Consider the following 20,267-nt stretch of genomic DNA (forward strand, 5'->3'; position numbering starts at 1 on the left):
ATTTATGAATATTTGTAGCTTAGAGCCATGTGTAAACTTAACTCTGTGTAAACATAGGGTTGTGAGTATGTAAGCTCTTCAAGTTAATTCATATGGCAAATAAAACATGAACCAGAAATTACTGAAAGACTATATAGACAAGATTCTACTCACACATTAGGCAATATGAATTGAAAATTGTGAATATATTTTGAGTGTATTAGGCATCTGAGCAAATAACCAGGAGAACAACACATAGAAGATATTTCTATTGGTTACCTCTGATATATTTCCAAACAAAAAGGTCTATCTGAGGGATTAAACTCAATTTTAAGGTTTAGAGGACTTGAGATATGAATACATTTTTATATATGGCAAGAGAAAATAACTTTATCTCACAAACGTTTTTATAAAGATCGTCTTCTTACATGTAAGCAGTTGCAATTTTAAAGAAAACCCTCTACTTCCTATATATTTATGTTATGAATAAAAATTACAGTGTTTACTATGTTCCAGAGTGATTTTTACTTCACATTCATTTAATTCTTATAATAACACCATGAGGGACTTCCCTGGTGGTGCAGGGGTTAAGAATCCACCTGCCAATGCAGGGGATATGGGTTTGAACCCTAGTCCAGGAAGATCCCACATGCTGCGGGACAACTAAGCCCGTGCACCACAACTACTGAGACTGCCCTGTAGAGCCCACAAGCCACAGCTACTGAAGCCCACACGCCTAAAGCCCATGCTCTGCAACAAGAAAAGCCACCGCAATGAGAAGAGAGCACACCGCAACAGAGTAGCCCCCACTCGCCGCAACTAGAGAAAGCCTGTGTGCAACAATGAAGTCCCAACGCAGCCAAAGAATAAATTAAAAAATAGATAAATAAATAAATAAATTTATAAAAAAGAAAAAAAACACACCATGAGAATTATAACATCATTCCCATTTTATAGATCATAAAACCGAAACATAAAGGTGGTAAATAACTTGTCAAAAGCCACTCAGTATGTAAAACTATGTGTAGTTACTATGTGGTGTGTCCAGTATTAGAATTCATATCCATGTCACTCCAAAGCCCAAGATTTTAATAGATGCACTATTCTGGCCTCCCTGAAATCTTTAAAGAAAATGATTTTTGAAGCCATCCCCAAATTGCAAAAAAGCCCTCATACCAAAAGAAGAAGAAAAAGAAGGAGGAGGAGGAAGGCAAGAGGGAGAGGAAGAAGAAAAAGGAAGAAACATCATGGCAGCACATGGAATCCAGAATTCTGGATTCAAATTCTGATTCTATCATTGGGTAACATAACACATGTTATCATAAAACACTAAGCTACAGGTATCATGCAATACAGAAATAGGGGATATTAAAGGATACTTGTTTATGAAGCATACAGCTTTGTGTATGACGCTCCATTCCACCCTCACATACACGAGAAATCTGTTCTTATTATAAACATTTAAATCCTGGGACACACGGGAGGTATAGCCTATAATCAGAATCTTCTTTCTGCATTTAACTCTTGGTCACTTGTTTCCCCAGCAAACTGCTCACAATCTCTTTGAGCATAGAAACATAATGCAACACAAGGCCCCTGATTTTTAGGTCATTACTTCTGTTACCCATTCCACGTGGCAAATCCTAATTATTCTTCCCCTGATGACTGCCTGCAGGCCACACTTCATGGAGATCCAAATATATATTATTTCTTCTCCTGGGACTAAAAAGTAAATATGAAAGGAAAACCTCCCCTTGTTCTTAGGTTTAGAAAAACTGTTTTACCAGTTTCATTCTTAATCCTGTGTTAGAGAAAAAGTACAAGCAGAAAATCTTCCTCCTAGACAACATGATAATTTGCTAACAGTAATATGTTTTCTTCTAAGAAATTGTAATATAGTAAATATTACACATAGTATATATTTTGAATGTGCCAGACTTCCTACTCTTAGGAAACCAGACTGGAGTTCCAAGAAGTTTAGTTAACTCTATGAGCCATCAAAGATTTCAAGTTTTTGACCTGAGGGCTTTTAGACAAGTTGGAATTGAAAAGATAAAGTTATTTAACTACTTTCTTACAGCATATTTGTTTTCTCAAAGGCATTCACACATCATTTACATACATAATGTACACTGTAAACCACTTTCCTGAACAGCCTGCATTTGAAAGGATGTTCTTCACACTCTTTATGGGCTCATAAGCAGGAATTCAATGAATACTCAGCGAACAATCTAAAATGTGAAACAATTTAATGGGTACCACATAAAACGCCAGGGCCTGTGCCAAGAAGAAGACACTAACGACTGAATTCTACTCGAATCCAATTCAACCCCTGCCTTAAACAACATGGAAAGCCTGCTGTCACAACTTATATACTTGGGGCAACATATAGCAGTTTCTCCCCTAGACTACTTTGCACTCAAATATATCTCTATTAGAATTAGTCGTATTCATTTTCATTTGTCTTACACATAGTTGAGGTATTTCATTTGTGACTCTACACTTAGGAAATACCCTCTTGAAAGGGAGTAGGGCCTGACCAATATTCCATACAATTGAAAGTATTAGCCTTACTCTGACAGTACAGTATATGGCTTATAAAATATAAGAACGTTGAAGGCAAGATTTATCCTCACTAAAGAAAATCACAGTGGATGAATCGCATGGCGCAAATGCCATCACTTCAATTGCCAGTCTTAATAGGTTTGTACTGACTGGAGAGCCAGCAAAGGAGATTCATAAAAAGAGAGGCATCACATACCAAACCTGGGGTCAAGTTCTCACTGTTTATCAACTGGGATGGCAGACCAGACACTGGATCCTTCTGAGTTTCAGTTTCCTCATGTGTCCAAAAGGGTTAACAATAATGTTAATTGATAGGGATGTGGTGAAGACACGAGACTTTTTTTTTTTAAATGTATTTTTTGCATTGCTTTATTTATTTATTTTTGGCTGCGTTGGTCTTCGTTGCTGCGCGGGCTTTCTCTAGTTGCGGCGAGTGGGAAGAACTCCTCGTTGCGGTGCGCAGGCTTCTCACTGAGGTGGCTTCTCTTGTTACGGAGCACGGGCTCTAGAGCGCAGGCTCAGTAGTTGTGGTGCACGGGCTTAGTTGCTCTGCGGCATGTGGGATCTTCCCAGACCAGGGCTCAAACCTGTGTCCCCTGCACTGACAGGCGGATTCTTAACCACTGCGCCACCAGGGAAGCCCCAGGAGACTTTTTACAATGTAAAAATATGAGCTATGTTACTTTGGCATGAAACATGAAGGCAATTTCTAGATATGTGAGGTATATGGAGTCCAAGGATTTATTCTCTGGAAATTTCTCCATTTGGCTATTTTCTAGTTCTGCATGATGTTCTTCCCTGGGATTTAGCTTTCATGCAGTGAGGGATACTTAATAACACAAATATCTGAGTACAAAACACAAAACCATAAACTTCAACTACTAGGTATTTGGATCAGAAAGATCAGGGTAGAGGAATGGAGCTCCAATCCTTTCCGGATAGTCAACTGACTGAACTAAGGCCAAGGTGGTTCCAATGCTGCACAGGGACCGGGATTATCTTAACACTCCAAATCCACTCATGGCAAACGAGAACTCCGAACCTGCTGATATCAACCACCAGGCTAGGGGCCATTCGAGGTGCTCCCGTGGCACACAATCCATGTGCTGAAATTTAACAAAAGTGAGAAATGTAAGGAATACAAAAACTATTCCACATCTTCCTCCCTCATCACACAAATTAAGTGTCATCAATAGGAAGTTGATCAACACAGAAGACACTGATAGTAAATACATGGTTTGTGTCTACACCTCTGTAATGACTCCCTGATTTGTAAAATGGGGCAGTGTGTTAGAAATTGTTGAAATGTCATTTTCAAACATTGAGATGAATGCTTTAGAAGCATATTAATACATAAAATTAGATTTTGCTTTGCGAAAAGTAGTATATTTGGAAACACTTCTGACCATGGTTTCAACTTTTTGGAACTATTATCACTTGAGAAGTTTTGTGTTTTTTTAATATGGTCAATGGCAAATATTTTAGGTTAAACTATAAATGTAAGTTGCAGGAGAAGAGCTGATTAAGACAAACACCTCATTGGTTCACTTTCTGAAGTTCAATTAACACCTAATTTACGATACTTCTTAATACAAGTGCAGCTTGACAGGATTAGTACACATTTTGTAAGGAGCTGACAAAGCAAGCATTCCATTCGCCAGCCCACAATGTCTCAAAATTTAATAGTTAATATCCCACTTTCAGGGCTGATGTTGTCAAGAACTAAATAAATAAGCAAGGAGCCCCCACTTCTGATTTCTGAGGAAGAACACATTCTATGCAATTTGTTTCATAGCTTTGAGGCTATAAATTATTTTTTAATGTTCCTCCTCTCGTAGCATTCTTCAATAGATAACTAAAGGAAATAAACCACCGAAGCCACATTGCTAAATCAGTCTATTGTATCCAGGGTTGGGGAGAGAACTCTCTACACCTTAATTTAGGAAGGATAAGTCCATGATTAATTCCAGATCTTGGAACATGAAAGAGCTGTAAGAGTCCTCAAAATTCCCCTAGTAGAGGAAATCTCATATCCCCAGGAATCTGGCCAGGCACCTGAACCCTGGCCTAGCCCAGGCCTCACTGTGGGCTCAAAATGCTGTGGGCGGGGGCCTTCCTTACAGTTTGGGGGAGCAGCAGAGCTCCCTTCCCCCACCTCCCCAGACACCAGATGGTCCCAGCAGGATGTGCAAGGTTGCATTTTAAATGGATTATTTGCCTCTATCTTTTCCAGGCCTTGTTAGAAAAGCTTAGGGAAGGTCCTAGTTTTAAACATTTTAAGCAGATGGTGCTAATATACTATTAGAAACAATAGATAACAGTCTAAAAAGAAAAAAAAATTAATGATAGTAAATCACTAGCATCTGATACTATCTACCTGAGTTCTAGGAACATTGAAGGGTTAACCCCTGTCCAGTACACTCACTGATTGAGAGGCCTAAAGGATCATTAATGTGACTAATATTCTTAAGGTTTACAAAGAATATAGTGGTAACTACAAAAAAGTGAGTCTAAATTTTAAATCAGGGAAAGTTGTTAAGATGTACAAAAATCAGATTCATACATACACAATGGGGGAAGAAAATACGTTTTCTGTAGAAGAAACTATATATGGTATATATTAGACTTTTGTAGAAAAGTGAGCCATCATGAGGGCAAGAGGAAAAGTTGTGGAATTATATATTAACTTTCTCAAAAAGCCTTCACTAGCTCTTACACAGTTTTAACTGTTCCTCTGTGGGCTAAGGAGGCCTAAACAGAGAAAGGAGGGCTCAAAGAGCACCTACTTGAGGGGAAACCATAAAGGTTCCATGAATTATTACAGGAACTACCTCACAGAAGGTATGCCAGTTAAATTTTGAATTTGTAAAGCATACTACCCTCTTCAGAGACAAAAAGTGGGAAGATCTCAGGAGATTGTGTAAACAAGCAAACGAAAAGGAGCTTTAGAGTCGTCTTAGACTGAGAGGATATATTTAAGATAAAACTATCTTATTCCTAACTAGTATCAGTAACTGCCATTGGTGGACCAAAAAAATCAATGTAGGCCCTCAGGACAAGGGCTAAAGAATTACTATTGGCAAATGATGAATAGAATTCAACTATACAGAATTCTTATCCATCCCTTTTGCAAAAACTGTATTTTGACCACCTCTGAGTTGGCACTAGAGGCAGGAGGAGAAAAAAAAAAATCAAGATCTGAGGAATGAAAACTAAAACAGAAGAGACTAGCTAAGAGAAGCAGCTCTATGAAATACATTTTTAACATGAGGGTTTGGCAACCTAAAGAGGTGCCAGGCAATAAGTATATGTTTGGATATTTATTATTATGATGGAATAAAGTAGACATAGGGTTCAACATCAAATTCTAAAACGCCATACCTAGGAGGCTGCCAATGAAGCTAGAAAGTACAACACTGAGAACCAAAAAAATGACAAGATCTTACTGAGAGATTATAAATTTATGAAAATTTCTCCAAGAATTAGTATGCTAGGACATTAGGACACTGGTTATAAAGAAAAGCAGAAAGAATAATCCTTTAGGATACCAAAAGCCTATTTCTATATAAACAAGCTTGCATATGCCACTCTAAAGACAGATATAACCTTGCAAGTCATTGACCTTTAATCATGCTTGGATTTTTTTCAAGAAAAATAAACCATTTACTCAGAAGATTAAAGGTAGGGAAGCCTTTTTTTCAGAGTTTTCACACTTGTTTAAGAGGATAAAGATACACTTCCTTATCAGTCTTATTAGCCTCTACTCATCATTCAAAATTCTAATTTATTCAATCTTCCTCTTTAGATATTATATTTCCAATTGCCTGTGCTTTCCTGATACCCCCTTAAATACAAAAAGAGAAAAGAAGGGAGGAAGGGTTGCGGAGGGAGGGAGGGAGGAAGGAAGCAGGTAGGGAGTAGGGAGAGAACACAGAGTTGGTTTATCAGGTCTCTGCTTTTCCAGGTAATCTATAGACAAATCTGAGAGATTAATTTGCACACTGAATTAGCCCAGACTCTTCACAGATATTCACAGATACTCAGATTAACATCTACTTGTACAGTACAGCAATGAAACAGGACACCTCAGTCTCTGTTCTGGAATGACCTCCTGCAGCATCAGCTTCTCAGTATCCCTCAGGACCCTTCTGAGCTAGAGAAAGTAAGAGAAATCTGATTTCAAATTCAGATGACTATGTATTGTGCTGACACCTTAATGTGCAAGACAGACATTCCTTTGAATTATCTGCATATTTGTGTCTGTTTATATATAGAGATGAATTACCTATTTTCTCTTCTAATGGATTTGGCTATACAAATTACATCTGAGGCTGTGCTACACTGACTTATCTACTTCTATTTATATCAAAAATTTATTTATAAAGCAAAGTTAAATTAACACAAAGTCTTCCTTTCTGTCCTATAGTTTCATGAACTTCAAATCAGAGTTTTGAAAGGCATACAAGTTATGTTGTTTCACAAATATATTAAGGATGGCATAATTTTAACAAGTAATATTTCTCCTTGGGTAACATTTGATCTTGGTTAGAATGAGATGTAGATGAGGGATGAAGATCAATATTAATAGTCTATAGATATGAGAAAGTATTGAGAACTTTCCAGATATCTAACAATGTTAATCCATCCCTGTGATAAACATTAAAAATCAGTTATGATCTCTGTCCTCAAGGACTTTATATTCTCACTGTATTTAGAAAAGATGAAATTATGTTTAGTCATTTCATTCATATCAGTTAATGAAAGTAACTGCACTTCTATTAGTTTAGACTCAGATAAACCTGGACAAGTTTCTGTTGTTTGCATTTCAAGGAAGGCTTCTAAAAGGCCAGCTAAGAATACAGTGTAATTGTTTAATACAAGCAGACTTTGAGTAAGGAGACTTGGAATCAAGTTCTGGGTAACGTTAACAAATGGGTTTGACTTCATGAAGCAACTGTTTTCCTATCTGGGTAATGGTAACATTAACAAATTCCACTATTTGGGCTGTGCATTGAGCTGAAATCATGTAGTCAAAGTGCTTTGAAACCATAAAGCTATGCTAGTCACTATGACATCAAGCCACTATATAGTTTCAGGAACCTTAGGACCCCTGTTAGAGAAGAGCACCTTATTCACTGGACCATGCCCTCCACTCTGCTCTTGGGGAAGGGCAGATCAAAGGTATCCTGGAGTCTGGAGAGCACCCCTCTTGCTTTTGGGCTATCTTTCACATATCTGTCTTCATCTTTCTTATTATAGTGACCTTTTTTTGACTCTTGTTTGGGATTTCAATGCACTATTTAATTTTTCCCTGTTATTACTTTTATTTGTCTTATACAGTGCCAAAAAGAGGGACTAAGATTTTGCTGATCTTTAGTCAAGATGGTAAATTAAAGCCTTTCATTTCACTAAGTTAAAAAAGCAGGGTTGATCATTTAAAAGTGATCTCAGATTTTGTCCATACTTCTCAGTCTTCCACTTGGGCCATTCTTATGTCTCTTTCATTACACACATGTACAGGTTTGCCTCTTGTACGCAAAAATTGGGAAGAAATGAGATAGAATAATAATCCATTCAAATTTAGTTTTATTGCTGTTTTATCCTCAACAGCTCTGTTCAAAAATAAACCAGTAGAGGGCTTCCCTGGTGGCGCAGTGGTTGAGAGTCCGCCTGCCGATGCAGGGGACACGGGTTCGTGCCCCGGTCCGAGAAGATCCCACATGCCACGGAGAGGCTAGGGCCGTGAGCCATGGCCGCTGAGCCTGCGCGTCCGGAGCCTGTGCTCCACAACAGGAGAAGCCACAACAGTGAGAGGCCCATGTACCGCAAAAAAAAAAAAAAAAAAGTAGTAAAGGAAAAATAAAAGTAAATGCTCTTAAGGTTGTTGTTGTTTTTATCTTGCCTGGATGTTTATGTGCTGAGGAAAATAGACATTTATGCTTGAGATGTGTTTCAATACACATGGTACAACTAAATTGTAAAATTGCAAACACTCTTAAATAGAAAAACACACACGTTCACAGAACCTTCTTCTATACAACTTCTAATGTTAAGATAAGCCTGAAACAACATAACTTCTGAAAATGAATTAGCTAACTTTTGATACTTCTTATAATATATGCATATTTGAAGTTAATGATTTTTTAAAGCATAAGCTTTTACTTTAATGTGTATAGAAAACTACATTTATTCTCCTGAAATCAGGTCAATGTATAGATAAGCCCTGATTTTCTTATATTGGTAGCTGACTGAATCTTTCACACAACAGAGCATCAGAATAGGTGTTTTCGTAGACAATCTTTAGAAATAATATACTTTATTTCTACCTTTCCTAAAACAAGAAAACCCTCAATTTTCACCCAGTTGCAAACATTATTCAAAACAAATTTCTCAATAAAAAGTAGGTTTAGGGAGTTGTATACTGAGTTCTGGCTGCCCAACCACAGCAGAAAGGTGTCTTGTCCTCTAAACTATCAAGGAAGGCCTAGGAAACTTCTGGTGGGATAGACTGAATGTTAAAGGTGATGAGGAAACTTATAAGCAAAATTGAATTAAATCAGAATTCTGAATTCCAGACTGACGTGTTTCTGCTAAGCTACTCCAAGTTTTGAAGAACTACGTGCAGTAAGAGTGCACCAAGAAAGATCTGATAACGTGAGCACATATGCTCCCTGTCACAAACATACCCTCCTTGTCAGAACAATGTGCCATCAAAGGTACAAGTTAACAAGGGAATTTCCAGCATTTTCCTTCATTTGCTTACATCTTTCCTAACTTCAGGCCCAAGAGAGGTCAAAAGAGGTTTACCTAGTAAGGAAAGGAAGACATCGCATGCAGACCATCCGCACAGAATCGGAGCGGCAAAGCTACTTTGGGGATTTTGCCCTCCCTTCCTCTTGAGATGCGGCAGAACGTGCCTTCTGCTTACAGACACTCACCTAATCGGCCCCAGCACCCTCGTGATCACTTTCCTCTCAAAGTGAATGGTGGGTCCACCGACCCAGGTTCACCTCGGCCTCAACTCAGTGGAACAGGGCCTCGGGGCCAGGACGTGTGACTCTGACCTCAGGCGGCGGGAGAAGGGTCGGGCGGGGCGTCTCGGTCCCACCGCAGGTCTCAGGGTGCAAACAGGGTGTGGGGGCGAGAAACGAGTTTAAATGGGACGGCAACTTGGAAGTGATTTTAAGGTTTCTTGAAATGGGCAAATGCGCTGAATCCATTCAGCGGGGGAGATTTGGAGGGCGTCGCCATCCCCTTGTCGCCTGGGACGCACACAGGACCCTGGCCGAGAGGGGGCGAAGGTGTCCCGACGTGAAGTCCGCCCGCCCGAGCGCGGGATCGCTGGCGCCCGGCACCAGGGCGGCGCCGCCGTAGAAGCGCCGGGCCGCGGGCGCTGGACTCAGAGCCCTGGCTGCTGCGTCCGCGGCTCGTCACGCCGCGCCGGGGCGGGGGTGGGGGATGGGGGTGTAGGAACTCCAGGAGGTCCCCAAACTCGGAGACAGAGCTTGGCACCCGGTCCCGCCGGCGTAGAGCTGCGGCAAAGGAGGCGGCGCGGCCCCTCGGGGTGGGGAGGGGGTGGGAAGGAGACAGGTGAGACCCGGCGCCCTCCCAGCGCCAGCCGCGCCCCCGTCGTCTCGCCCCGAGAGGGCACTCACCGGCTTTGCACGGATCCTTGTAGTCCAGCGCCTCCGCCTCTTCCTCTCCGTTGCCACCGAAAGTGTAGTCATAGTCGAGGCCGGCGCAGACCCCCAGCTCCGCGCAGAGGACAGCCCCCGTGGCCACCAGCCACGCGAGCATCCCCAGGGAAAGCGTCTCCAGCCCCATCTTCCTCGCGAGGAAGGGCACCGGTGGCTGTCCCCGTGGGAGGCTCCTCGGCGCGGCCGGCGCTCAGGTGTCTGGGGACATGGGGCGCCGTCGGGCCGAGAGAGGGCTGGGAGGCCTGTCCCCCGGCGCGGGCTAGGTGGCGGGCGGGGGCAGGTACGGAGCGGGTCCGGGAGGGCGCGCGGCCAGGCTGCCTCCCCGCGGCCGTCCTTCCTGCGGCTGAACGGCTCGGCTGCCCCAGGCTCAGGCTCCCGGGCTCAGGCTCCCAGATTCCCGGGCTCAGGCCCCGCGCGTGTCCCGCACCCAAGACCCGGCGCCGCCCTGGGAGGACGAGACCCGTCTGCACATCAGCGCGTCTGAGCTGAAAGTGGGGACCGCGGTCGCGGGTGGGGGGCAGACATCCCTTAGCCGCCAGACATTAAAAGCCGCAGAAGCAGCACGGCAACTGGCTGCGAGAAGGGCGAAAGTGGGAGGATTTGGGGATGCACTGTTTGCCTTCCCCCCCACCCCCGGCTGTCTTTTTACCCTCTTCCTAACTTAAAAAAAAAAAAAAAAAGAAAAGAAAAGAAAAGAAAAGAAAAAAAAAATCTTCACAGCATCTAACCCAATCACTTGCATCCTGCTTACTTATTCATACAATCAGGGTCAGGATCCGGGCCACAGCCTCCTCTCCGCCTCCTTTCGGTAGCCCTACACGAGCAGTCAGACACGAGCGCGCCGAGAATTCCATTTATAATTTACTAAAGATAAAAATGAATATATCATGCACTGCGTCCAGGAACAGCAGTTAATAGATGATATACGTGCCAACCGAGAGCGCCAGACCGGGGGTGGGCGAGGGATGGTGACAACTCGGCTCAAACCTCCTCTCCCCCCGCCCAATACACAAGGAGCTTGCGACTCCCCTTTGCTGCCTTCGCCTCGGTGCAGCCCGGAGGGGAGGAAAAGTGTCTGGGCCCCCGCGACCGAGGTAAGGAAACTGCTTTCAAAGTCCCCCAAGCAACAAAGTTGTGCTACGAACTAAGATCCTCAGAACTGCAGTTAAAAAAATATCCAAAATCCAGTTACAGATTGCAGCAGCAGGAAACGCGAAGACCTCGCCAAGGGCTGCGCTGTGGCTCACGCGGGCTCAGGAAGGGAAGTTGGAAGGAACACTTGGGAAGCAAATTTTCTGTGACAGCTCTGGCGCCCATGCCCAGAGTTGCTCAGTATCCTCTGGCTTCAGTTGTTTTACTTCGGAGGAGAGTGTGTAAAACCTGGCAGCAGGATTAGCGAGGTAAACCACATGTCAGCCTAGCAGACGCAGGACAAACACAGGCTGTGGGAAATTGGGGAGGAAAAAAATCAGAGGAAATCTCTGCAAAACCCCTGTTGTGAGCAATTCAGAGGTTTCCCTACATTTGCAAGTAGTTTCCAAAATAGGTGAGAGGACTTCTCCTCCCCCAAATTTAAAGGACTCATGATTGGGAGCCTTCTCTTTTCCAACTAAATCGTGAACTGTCACTTTAGCAGTGACTTGTAAAAAATATTCTGTTGCCTTTACATCTTAATTTGACTTCTAAATGTCTCCCCCTTTTCTGAGTTACCATCAACATACAGTCTCATCTAGAGGGAAATATGAAGGCAACCACACACATCCACACATACATACACACATGCACACACACACACACACACACAAACACACAAACCTTTGACAGGTAGACCCAGTATTTGGTTAGGGGATCTGACTAGGTTTTATGTTTGTTAAAGAAAAATTAGAGGCTAAAGTTGAAGAGGTATCAATTATTTCCAACTTAAACTAAGAGTAAAAGGATGGGAGGACTGGGTAGAACTGACTGATTCATGTTCCTGGCAAAACTGGGGCTTTCTCAGAAATCCACTAAAGTAATGGAGCCTTCCTTCCATAAATCTCAAACTTCTAACCACAGGTCATAGAAAAGAGAGCAGATCTGGAAAGAACATGTTCAATAAGCAGGTAGAAGTATTTGGTTTTGAAATCTCTTGCTGAGTCATTCTCAAATTCTTTTACCCATCAAAAACAAGTTTGCATAATTAATAGTGGCGTTCCTCTAGTGCATCCTCTAAACAAGAATGTATTTTGTTTAGCCTATTTGAAAACCCAGGAAATACAGCTTTCTTTTAGAGGATCCTCTTGAGCTGCTGACAGTGTCCCCACTCCCTACCCCCAGACCTTTAAAATGTCCCTTGTTAATTTAAGTGACTTGCAAACGTTTCCTTAGGCTATTTTATCACACGTAAGTTCGCAAGAGTTTTTACCTGGAGTTTGCCTAAACATCACTTACTTTGCAGTAATAAGTATGTTTCATTCATTTGTCCTGAAAAAATGTTACAATATAGGGACATCTACCTATTATATTTTCCTTACAGAATTTATCGTTGCTCAGTTTTACGATTTTATAAATTTGTAACTCAGAGTTAGAATAATTGACATAGTAGAGGCTCAAATCAAAATGTAGAAATGTTTCTTTGTAGCTAAAATACTTGCAGAGAATACTTATTTACATCATGGTATCCTAGGCCTCAAATCACTGATTTATTTTTAAATATTATTTTAAAATATGTATTAAATCTAAGTTTATCATAATAAAATACTTACTTTTAAGCTGTATTTCTATAGTTGGTACGATTGCAAACAAAAATAGATTTTGCCCTGCCCTTGAAAAATATAAATTTGCAAGAATTTGCAAGAAAACATAAAAAAAATACATGTGAGAAAGGAGTTGAGTGTTCCATCATATGAATATAGCCATAGATATGTGCCCTATGTAAATCCAGTCTCCTTAGAAGATAAAAGAGGAGACTGATTGCTTCAATAAGACATGCTGAAGGAACCTTGGCTTCTAGCTGGCAGCAGCTGCCTTTGACTACCATTGCCGCTTGCAGCAGAACCGCATGGACCCCAGCAATCCTAGGGAGGAAGCCACCAAAGATAGCTGAAGCAAGAGGTACTCTCTATGGCAACTGGTATATCTTGTTTGCTATCACAGTAATTAAAATAAACTTGCCTTGTAGACAATATCAATTAAAAATATCTATTTCCTAATCTAGTCAATTTGTTATTAGCTAGTAGTGATTGTTTTTTGCTATGAAACCAGGTAATACATGAATATATTCTGCTCATGTTCCTCGTAAAAAGAGATAACTCAGACATATATGGAATAAAATGTGGTTCCTTCTCTCCATTGGTTTCACCCCTGTCAACCTGCTAGCTAAGTAGTGTGCATATATTTTGGCTCTATGAAATTGTCTAATCTGTTGGTTGAAAACAGCAAATATAGGCAATTTTATAAGGTTCAACCTAGTACTTCAAGGCTTTAAAAAATTCTACTCTGTATTAATGTTGTTCTTCTGAATCTATATTCATCTTAGTCAAATATTTTTACATGAGAAGATGAGTCTCTGGGCCTCAATGATGTTTACCTCCCACAGTTTCTTTTTTTTTTTTAATCTTACATTCTATGACTTTTTATATCACATTATTTCATGCATCACCACTGCAGTATGTTCCCAACTCTTGATAATTAGAATGATATTGCGTTCAGTCAAAAATCTGTCCCTTATTTCTGTTTCCTGGTAGCAAGTAGACAGACTGAAGAAGTGAACAGAAGGCAATGTTTGTTTCACAACAAGTGTTACAGAAGGTGTTTGCTTATTTAGAAGAAGACACACACACCTCCCCAGGAAATGAAGACAAAGAAAAGAGACTTCCTTCTCTGCAGTGGATTCTAGTCTGAGCAGGGGTTACTGACTTAACAGTCTCTGGTCATTCTTTAGTACTTGCTGATTGGCTGTACTGCCCTTGTTACTAGTTTGCCCTTGTTGTGGAAGACAGAGACACTCTTTGTTTTTATGGCTTTTAGCCACTCCAGACCTTTTAACTCTGCCTTTTGCCCCATTCTCATGGGACCCTCTACAGAACACATAAGCTTTATTTTACCTTCTTTCTTCTAAGGCTCTCTCTCAGTCCTGTGCAATTCTACATAGCACCTCTTATTTCTAAGTGAGTCCCAAATGCTACTGATGCTACATGAGATCATTTCGGGTAACATAGTGATAAACTTAAAAAAATTTTAAGAGTTACATATGTGTGTGTATGTTAGGAAAAAAATCAACAAATTTGCAGTTGTATATGCATGTCTTATAATGATGCTTAGCTTAAAAAACAAGTTACTCGCTTTATGAAATTAAGTCAACCATATAGGAAGCCCATGAAGGTTAGCTGATGTTTGATAAACACTGATTTAATTCAGTTCCTATGTCCCCCTACCTAACAGACAGCATCGGGTAGGGGGACATAGGAACTGAATTCATTGCACCTGTACTGCAGTCTATTCCTTCTCCTACCTGCTTATCACCCATTCTCATTGCCAGTAGCACAATGCAGAAAGACTATGTTTGGGCACAGAAGCTGCATGTATTTTCTGTCAGCACTTTTGGTTTGTTCTCTTATTTAAGCATTATTTGCTATAGAAGTCTCAAGAATGGCTCCTCTGACTTATCTGTTCAGAAACCATGCATTATTGCCTAATGGCACCTGGAAATGATTGTATGATTGTATTCTTTATTCAGGCAGCAGCTTTGCCAAAGAGAAATGGAGGGAATGGAATGGAGTAAGAAGGGGTGGGGTGGGGGGGTTATCTCATTTCCCACCTGGTGAGACTGATAGGTTTGAGTCCACCATATGTATTCAACTGTATGTATTCAATGTATGTCTGTACTGAATCTTCAGTGTTGTCCCCTGAGCACTGAGCTAGGGAGATACAAGTGTATCACTTGGAAGTAGTCTCTCAATACATGTTCCAGCTCTCTGCTTAATAGCTTGGTAATTTTGGACCCACTTTTTTAATCTCATGTGCCTTCAGGTTCTTCATCCATAAAACAGGGGTTATCTTATTATTCCATAGTATTTCCGAGTTGTTATAAAGATTGTTAGTTAATATATATGATGTACTTACAGTTCCTACTATAGAGTGCACTTTTGGTATTTGTTTGCTATTATCATCATAAATAAGTTGTAAAAAGTCAAACTATTTCCAGCTCTTCTAAAACACATTATTTGAAAACAGGCTTCTTCTCCTTCACTTTGACCTAAATGGTATAACTCTAAGGCAGAGTGACTTATTCAAGGTTATGCTGGAGAGAAGCAGTGGATAGACTGGTGAAGAACATAGACTTCATTAGCATAAAACTCAGAGTTCTAAGTCTGACTTTGCCACTGAGGAGCTGTTTGGCCTTGGGCAAGTTCCCTCCCTAGCTCCACTCTCCTGACTTTTGAAGCAAGAATGAAATACCTAATAGGGTTGGACTAAGAATTAAGTAAGATTATAAGTGTAATGTACTTTCTAGTAGGGATAAACACATTACAAAGGGTGGTTATTATTATTAATTGGCATTTTCCTAGTGATTTATGGGGAAAACCTGTACATTATGATCTTTTCCACTGTCAGACAAGAAATTCAGCACACACACAAACCTGGTTACAAATTAAATAAAGCTAAGACAGTTTTATTTGAAAATTTCCACTGATACAAGACCTATCAAATTGAAATAAAGATTTAGGTGACGTTGCTGGTGTAGCTTATAAATTCCCCAATTTATACAAGTATATTTACTTCTGTGACTGACATCTAGAACGTTTTTCATCTGGCCATTTTCTGTCCCCTTGATTTAGCTAATATGATCTTGTGTTCATAGTTTCATATTATGAGCAATAAGGTAGGTCTTCCAAGTTTTCCTACACAATTTCCCTATCAAACAAAATTTGTACTTCATTTCATTCTACTTTACTCATGAAGATTAAAAGACAGGCATTGAAGCTTTCCATGAAACATACTATATTCTTTCAATACAATGAGAATAACTTAATTTAAAAATAAAATAATGGGCTTCCCTGGTGGCGCAGTGGTTGAGAGTCCGCCTGCCGATGCAGGGGATGCGGGTTCATGCCCCGGTCCGGGAGGATCCCACATGCCGCGGAGCGGCTTGGCCCGTTAGCCACGGCCACTGAGCCTGCGCGTCCGGAGCCTGTGCTCCGCAACGGGAGAGGCCACAACAGTGAGAGGCCCGCGTACCACAAAAATAAAATATAAAATAAAATAAAATAAAATAAAATAAAAAAGAAGTAGTACCAGCCTCTTGTGAGGAAGAAATGCCTAAACTCCAAAAGGCCCATTATCTAGGTCGATCACTTGCAAACATTTTTCTGATCCTATGCTCTTTTGAAGATAAGGAGTAAGAGTTAGAAGGACTGAGTCATTCATGAACATATTACTGTCACCACGTAACCTCTGACCCTCCACTGGCTCCTTCAGCTGGCTGTTCTTTGGGGACCTGCAGTTCTGCTTATTCAGTGGACAAGTGTTGGGCAGTGGGGAACTGCATGTCTAAGAGTGGCCAAGAGCCTCTAGCCCCAGTAAAAGCCCATTCTTCCTTTGGCCTCTGGTGAAGCCTCACTTTGTATTGTTCCTTCCTGACTCTACAGATTATATTCTAGACAGAAGTGCCTACTCTGCCTGCATCCAAGTCATTGTTCTCATCTAGACCATGTCTTCCCCATGAATGAATCCCATAAAACACATATTTTGCATGTACATATGTACTAGAGCAAAATAATTTTTTAACTGACAAAAATAGAATTGAGCCTATTTCAGCAATCCAAGTAATATAGGCCATCACTGGAAACATTTAACATTGGAATATAAGTGAAAATTAATTTTAAAAATCTATACATTTAATATAAAAGCAGAGCTTAGGATTAGAAAATGTCCTTGAATCCTTGTTCTATTTATTAGATGTCTTTGGACACATTCTGTCTTAGCTTGATTTTTCTCACCTTTAAACCTCCTGTGGTTATCTCGTATATCTGGTATATAAATCACTTAGCACGGAACATGGTGTTTGACAGGAGCTCTGTGGCTATGAAGTCCTTACCTCCTCATGCCCACAAATAAAAAATATCCATGAGATCACAATCAAATCAGATACCCTGAAAAGAAACTTGTAATAAGTATTTACAAAATGGTTGGGAAATACAAGATAATTCCTTTGGAGGTAAAAAGAGAATCTGAAGGGAGAATGAAAAAGAAGAATACCTATATTCATAACAGCACTCAGGGATTTCAGGCTTTTATCTCTCCTTTCTAGTCCCTACCTGTAAGCAGCTAAATGTCCAAGAAGCAGTAATACCCCATAGCTAACTTGATTAATTTACCTTCTCACAATAAATTTCTGACAGCCTAGATTTATCAAAGCAAGCATCTTTGAGTAACACTGGAAAAACTGTTGCTAGGTAATTGGTTGGTATATATTTAAAACTTGTTTGACATCGGCTTTTATGATGCATTGTAAAATCACCAAGTTATTTTGTAACTTATTTAACTCTATTCACAATTTGCAGCTGCATTTGAACACTGGTTTTCCTGTGAGTATTTCTAAACTCTCCATCATGCTCTGGGCCTAGTTCTGGGGCCAGGCCAGATTTATTTTGTAAGCTGCACTGGGCGGCTCTCAGGTGGCAATAATTAATGACCTTGGCCTTCAGCTTCAGGCATGATAACTCACTTTGGATCGATTTTCCAACCATTAAAGCAATAGTTTTGTACTGTAAAATCAACCCCCAATCAATATGAAGCATCTGAGGTGTGTTTATTTGTATATTTATTGCTTTTCATCTTTGAAGCACTTTAACAACATCAACTGATGGTCCTTAAAATAGGTGAACACAGTTTGTTCAAGGCTAGCAACAGAAACTCTAAAAACCTAAGATACTGAAGTGGCCACAACTCAGAGGGGACAATTTCCTTCATTTTTTCCTCTTCCTCATTTCCTGGGGAAGTTTTTATTCAGACTTACTCTTTGTCTGACAACTAAAACTAAAAAGAAAAAAATCTTGTCAACAGAGCAGAGCACAGCTGGGCCAATGGATTCCGATTTCTTCAGGTCAGTAGAGCACTGGAATATTCACATTGCTTTGCCAGGGTACTGAGGAGGGCTGGGTTATCGAAACCTAATTACTCAGACAAGGTTTTGAAAGCACCCCTCACCATCAATTATCTAGCTATTTCAGATGAAGATGGGTGTGGTGCCCTCATTTTTTGCTTGTAGAAAAGTGCTGACATTTCTGCATAATTTCCTCCTTTTCCTACTTTAGTTAGCATGTATTTGATAGAAGGTTATACCCAGTGTTTTCCAAACTATTATAACTACTCCAAAAACACCATCTGTGACTGTGGTCACAGTTCATTTTTAAGGCTGTGCTTAGTACCAAATCCTCACTGTTAAGTACTCTGGTGGTAACAGAAATGTAGTGGGTTGCTACCTTTTTTTCTCTCTCTCTCACTTTTCTTCAGAAGGATTAAAAAATGTTTCATTCATATGGGTTCCAACAACAAACTAAAAAGTAATTAAATTATATTGTGAGACCAATTTCTAAATACAGCTCCCTTTTGAAAGAAAATGCTTTAATAATTTCAAAATGAATAAAAACAGTTTTAAACACTTCTTGAACCTGTAAAAATGAGTTGGTTCTCCTTTGTTTTCTTACTCTCTAATAACAATTGCTATGAGAGATGGAAAATGTCATGTGTTTGGCTTTAAAATCAGTGCAAAGTTTATGGCTTTCTCTTTTGAAATCATCAGGCCACATGCAGAGAACCTGAGCTGTTTGCTCTTAATTACTAGTAAGACAGGAAAACAATTAGTAGAGCAATTAATTCAATATGTAGTAGGATCTTTTACTAGCCATTTTATTCTAATAACCCAGTACATAAATGCCTCAGTTCACAGGACATGCTCTCCAAGAATAATAAAATGATCATAAAACAATAAGCTCTTCGTATCTTTTGTTTCAGTAAATGATCTTAACTATACAAAAAACAATATCAGAGCAGACCAGTTACTAAATTGTATTCTTGTTACCCACCCCCAAAACTCACTTGCCCCTAGTTAAATCTATATTTACTGTTTTGACCTCAGTTATCTGAGTTATTTTTAATAAATAATTTCCCAAAATAATAATTAGTAAAGTGAATAATCTGATGATAAATTTTCATTTAGCTCAATAGAACTTATTTTATTGCAAAATTAGTTGTTTCTTTCACATGTCAAGTACTATAGGCTGAAGTGATTATTAATTTTTTTTAGATCTGAAAGATTTTCTGTGGCTTTTGAATTTCTAATTTTTAAATTTCTAATTTTGAATTTCGAAGATGAAATCTGTTTTTCCCCAATTGTCATAATATATTTTTCCATAAGATTAATCCTTTAACCTTATCACTCATTTCAGGGTATGTTTTTGGAATGATTTCTCCATTTAAAATTTCTCCTGAGGATTTATAGTTGTGAGATATTTTTGTATATATTTTAAGCATTATTTTATTAATGTTCTAGTTAATGATGGGCAAAAAATCAAAAGTATGAGCTCCAGGGGCTATCCCTGGTGGCGCAGTGGTTGGGAGTCCGCCTGCCAATGCAGGGGACGCAGGTTTGTGCTCGGTCCGCGAAAGATCCCACATGCCGCGGAGCAGCTGGGCCCGTGAGCCATGGCCGCTGAGCCTGCGCGTCCGGAGCCTGTGCTCCGCAACGGGAGAGGCCACAGCAGTGAGAGGCCCGTGTAACGCAAAAAAAAAAAAAAAAAAAAGTATGAGCTCCACATCAGAATTTGAATACTGAAAGTACTGTATATGATGAAATTTGAAAATTGAGATCACCAGATGAATATTTGCCTGTGGAACCTACTCAAGTGTGTTGAGTAAAGGACAGGATGATGTCACATCCTTTTCTAGCAACATAACTAAACTCTTAAAGAATTATTGATTTTGTAAAAGTTGAATTTATAACATTGATTGTCATGCTAATTAAATATGTCTAGCACTTCATAA

The 20,267-nt window shown here is 40.1% G+C and overlaps 1 protein-coding gene across 2 annotated transcripts in view; it reads right to left on the reverse strand.

The window, feature by feature from the left end:
- The window catches only part of TLL1 (tolloid like 1), a 256,251-nt gene extending 245,227 nt beyond the window's left edge, over positions 1–11,024 (reverse strand). For both annotated transcript variants that reach the window (XM_082606006.1, XM_082606005.1), the window contains exon 1: positions 10,200–11,024. In XM_082606006.1, the coding sequence (XP_082462132.1) occupies positions 10,200–10,368 (169 nt within the window). In that variant the 5' untranslated portion in view covers positions 10,369–11,024. The remainder of the gene's footprint in view (positions 1–10,199) is intronic.
- Positions 11,025–20,267: the final 9,243 nt, after the last annotated feature.

This window comes from Mesoplodon mirus (genome assembly GCF_964341445.2).
Source record: "Mesoplodon mirus genome assembly, chromosome: 2".
Lineage (NCBI taxonomy): Eukaryota > Metazoa > Chordata > Mammalia > Artiodactyla > Ziphiidae > Mesoplodon > Mesoplodon mirus.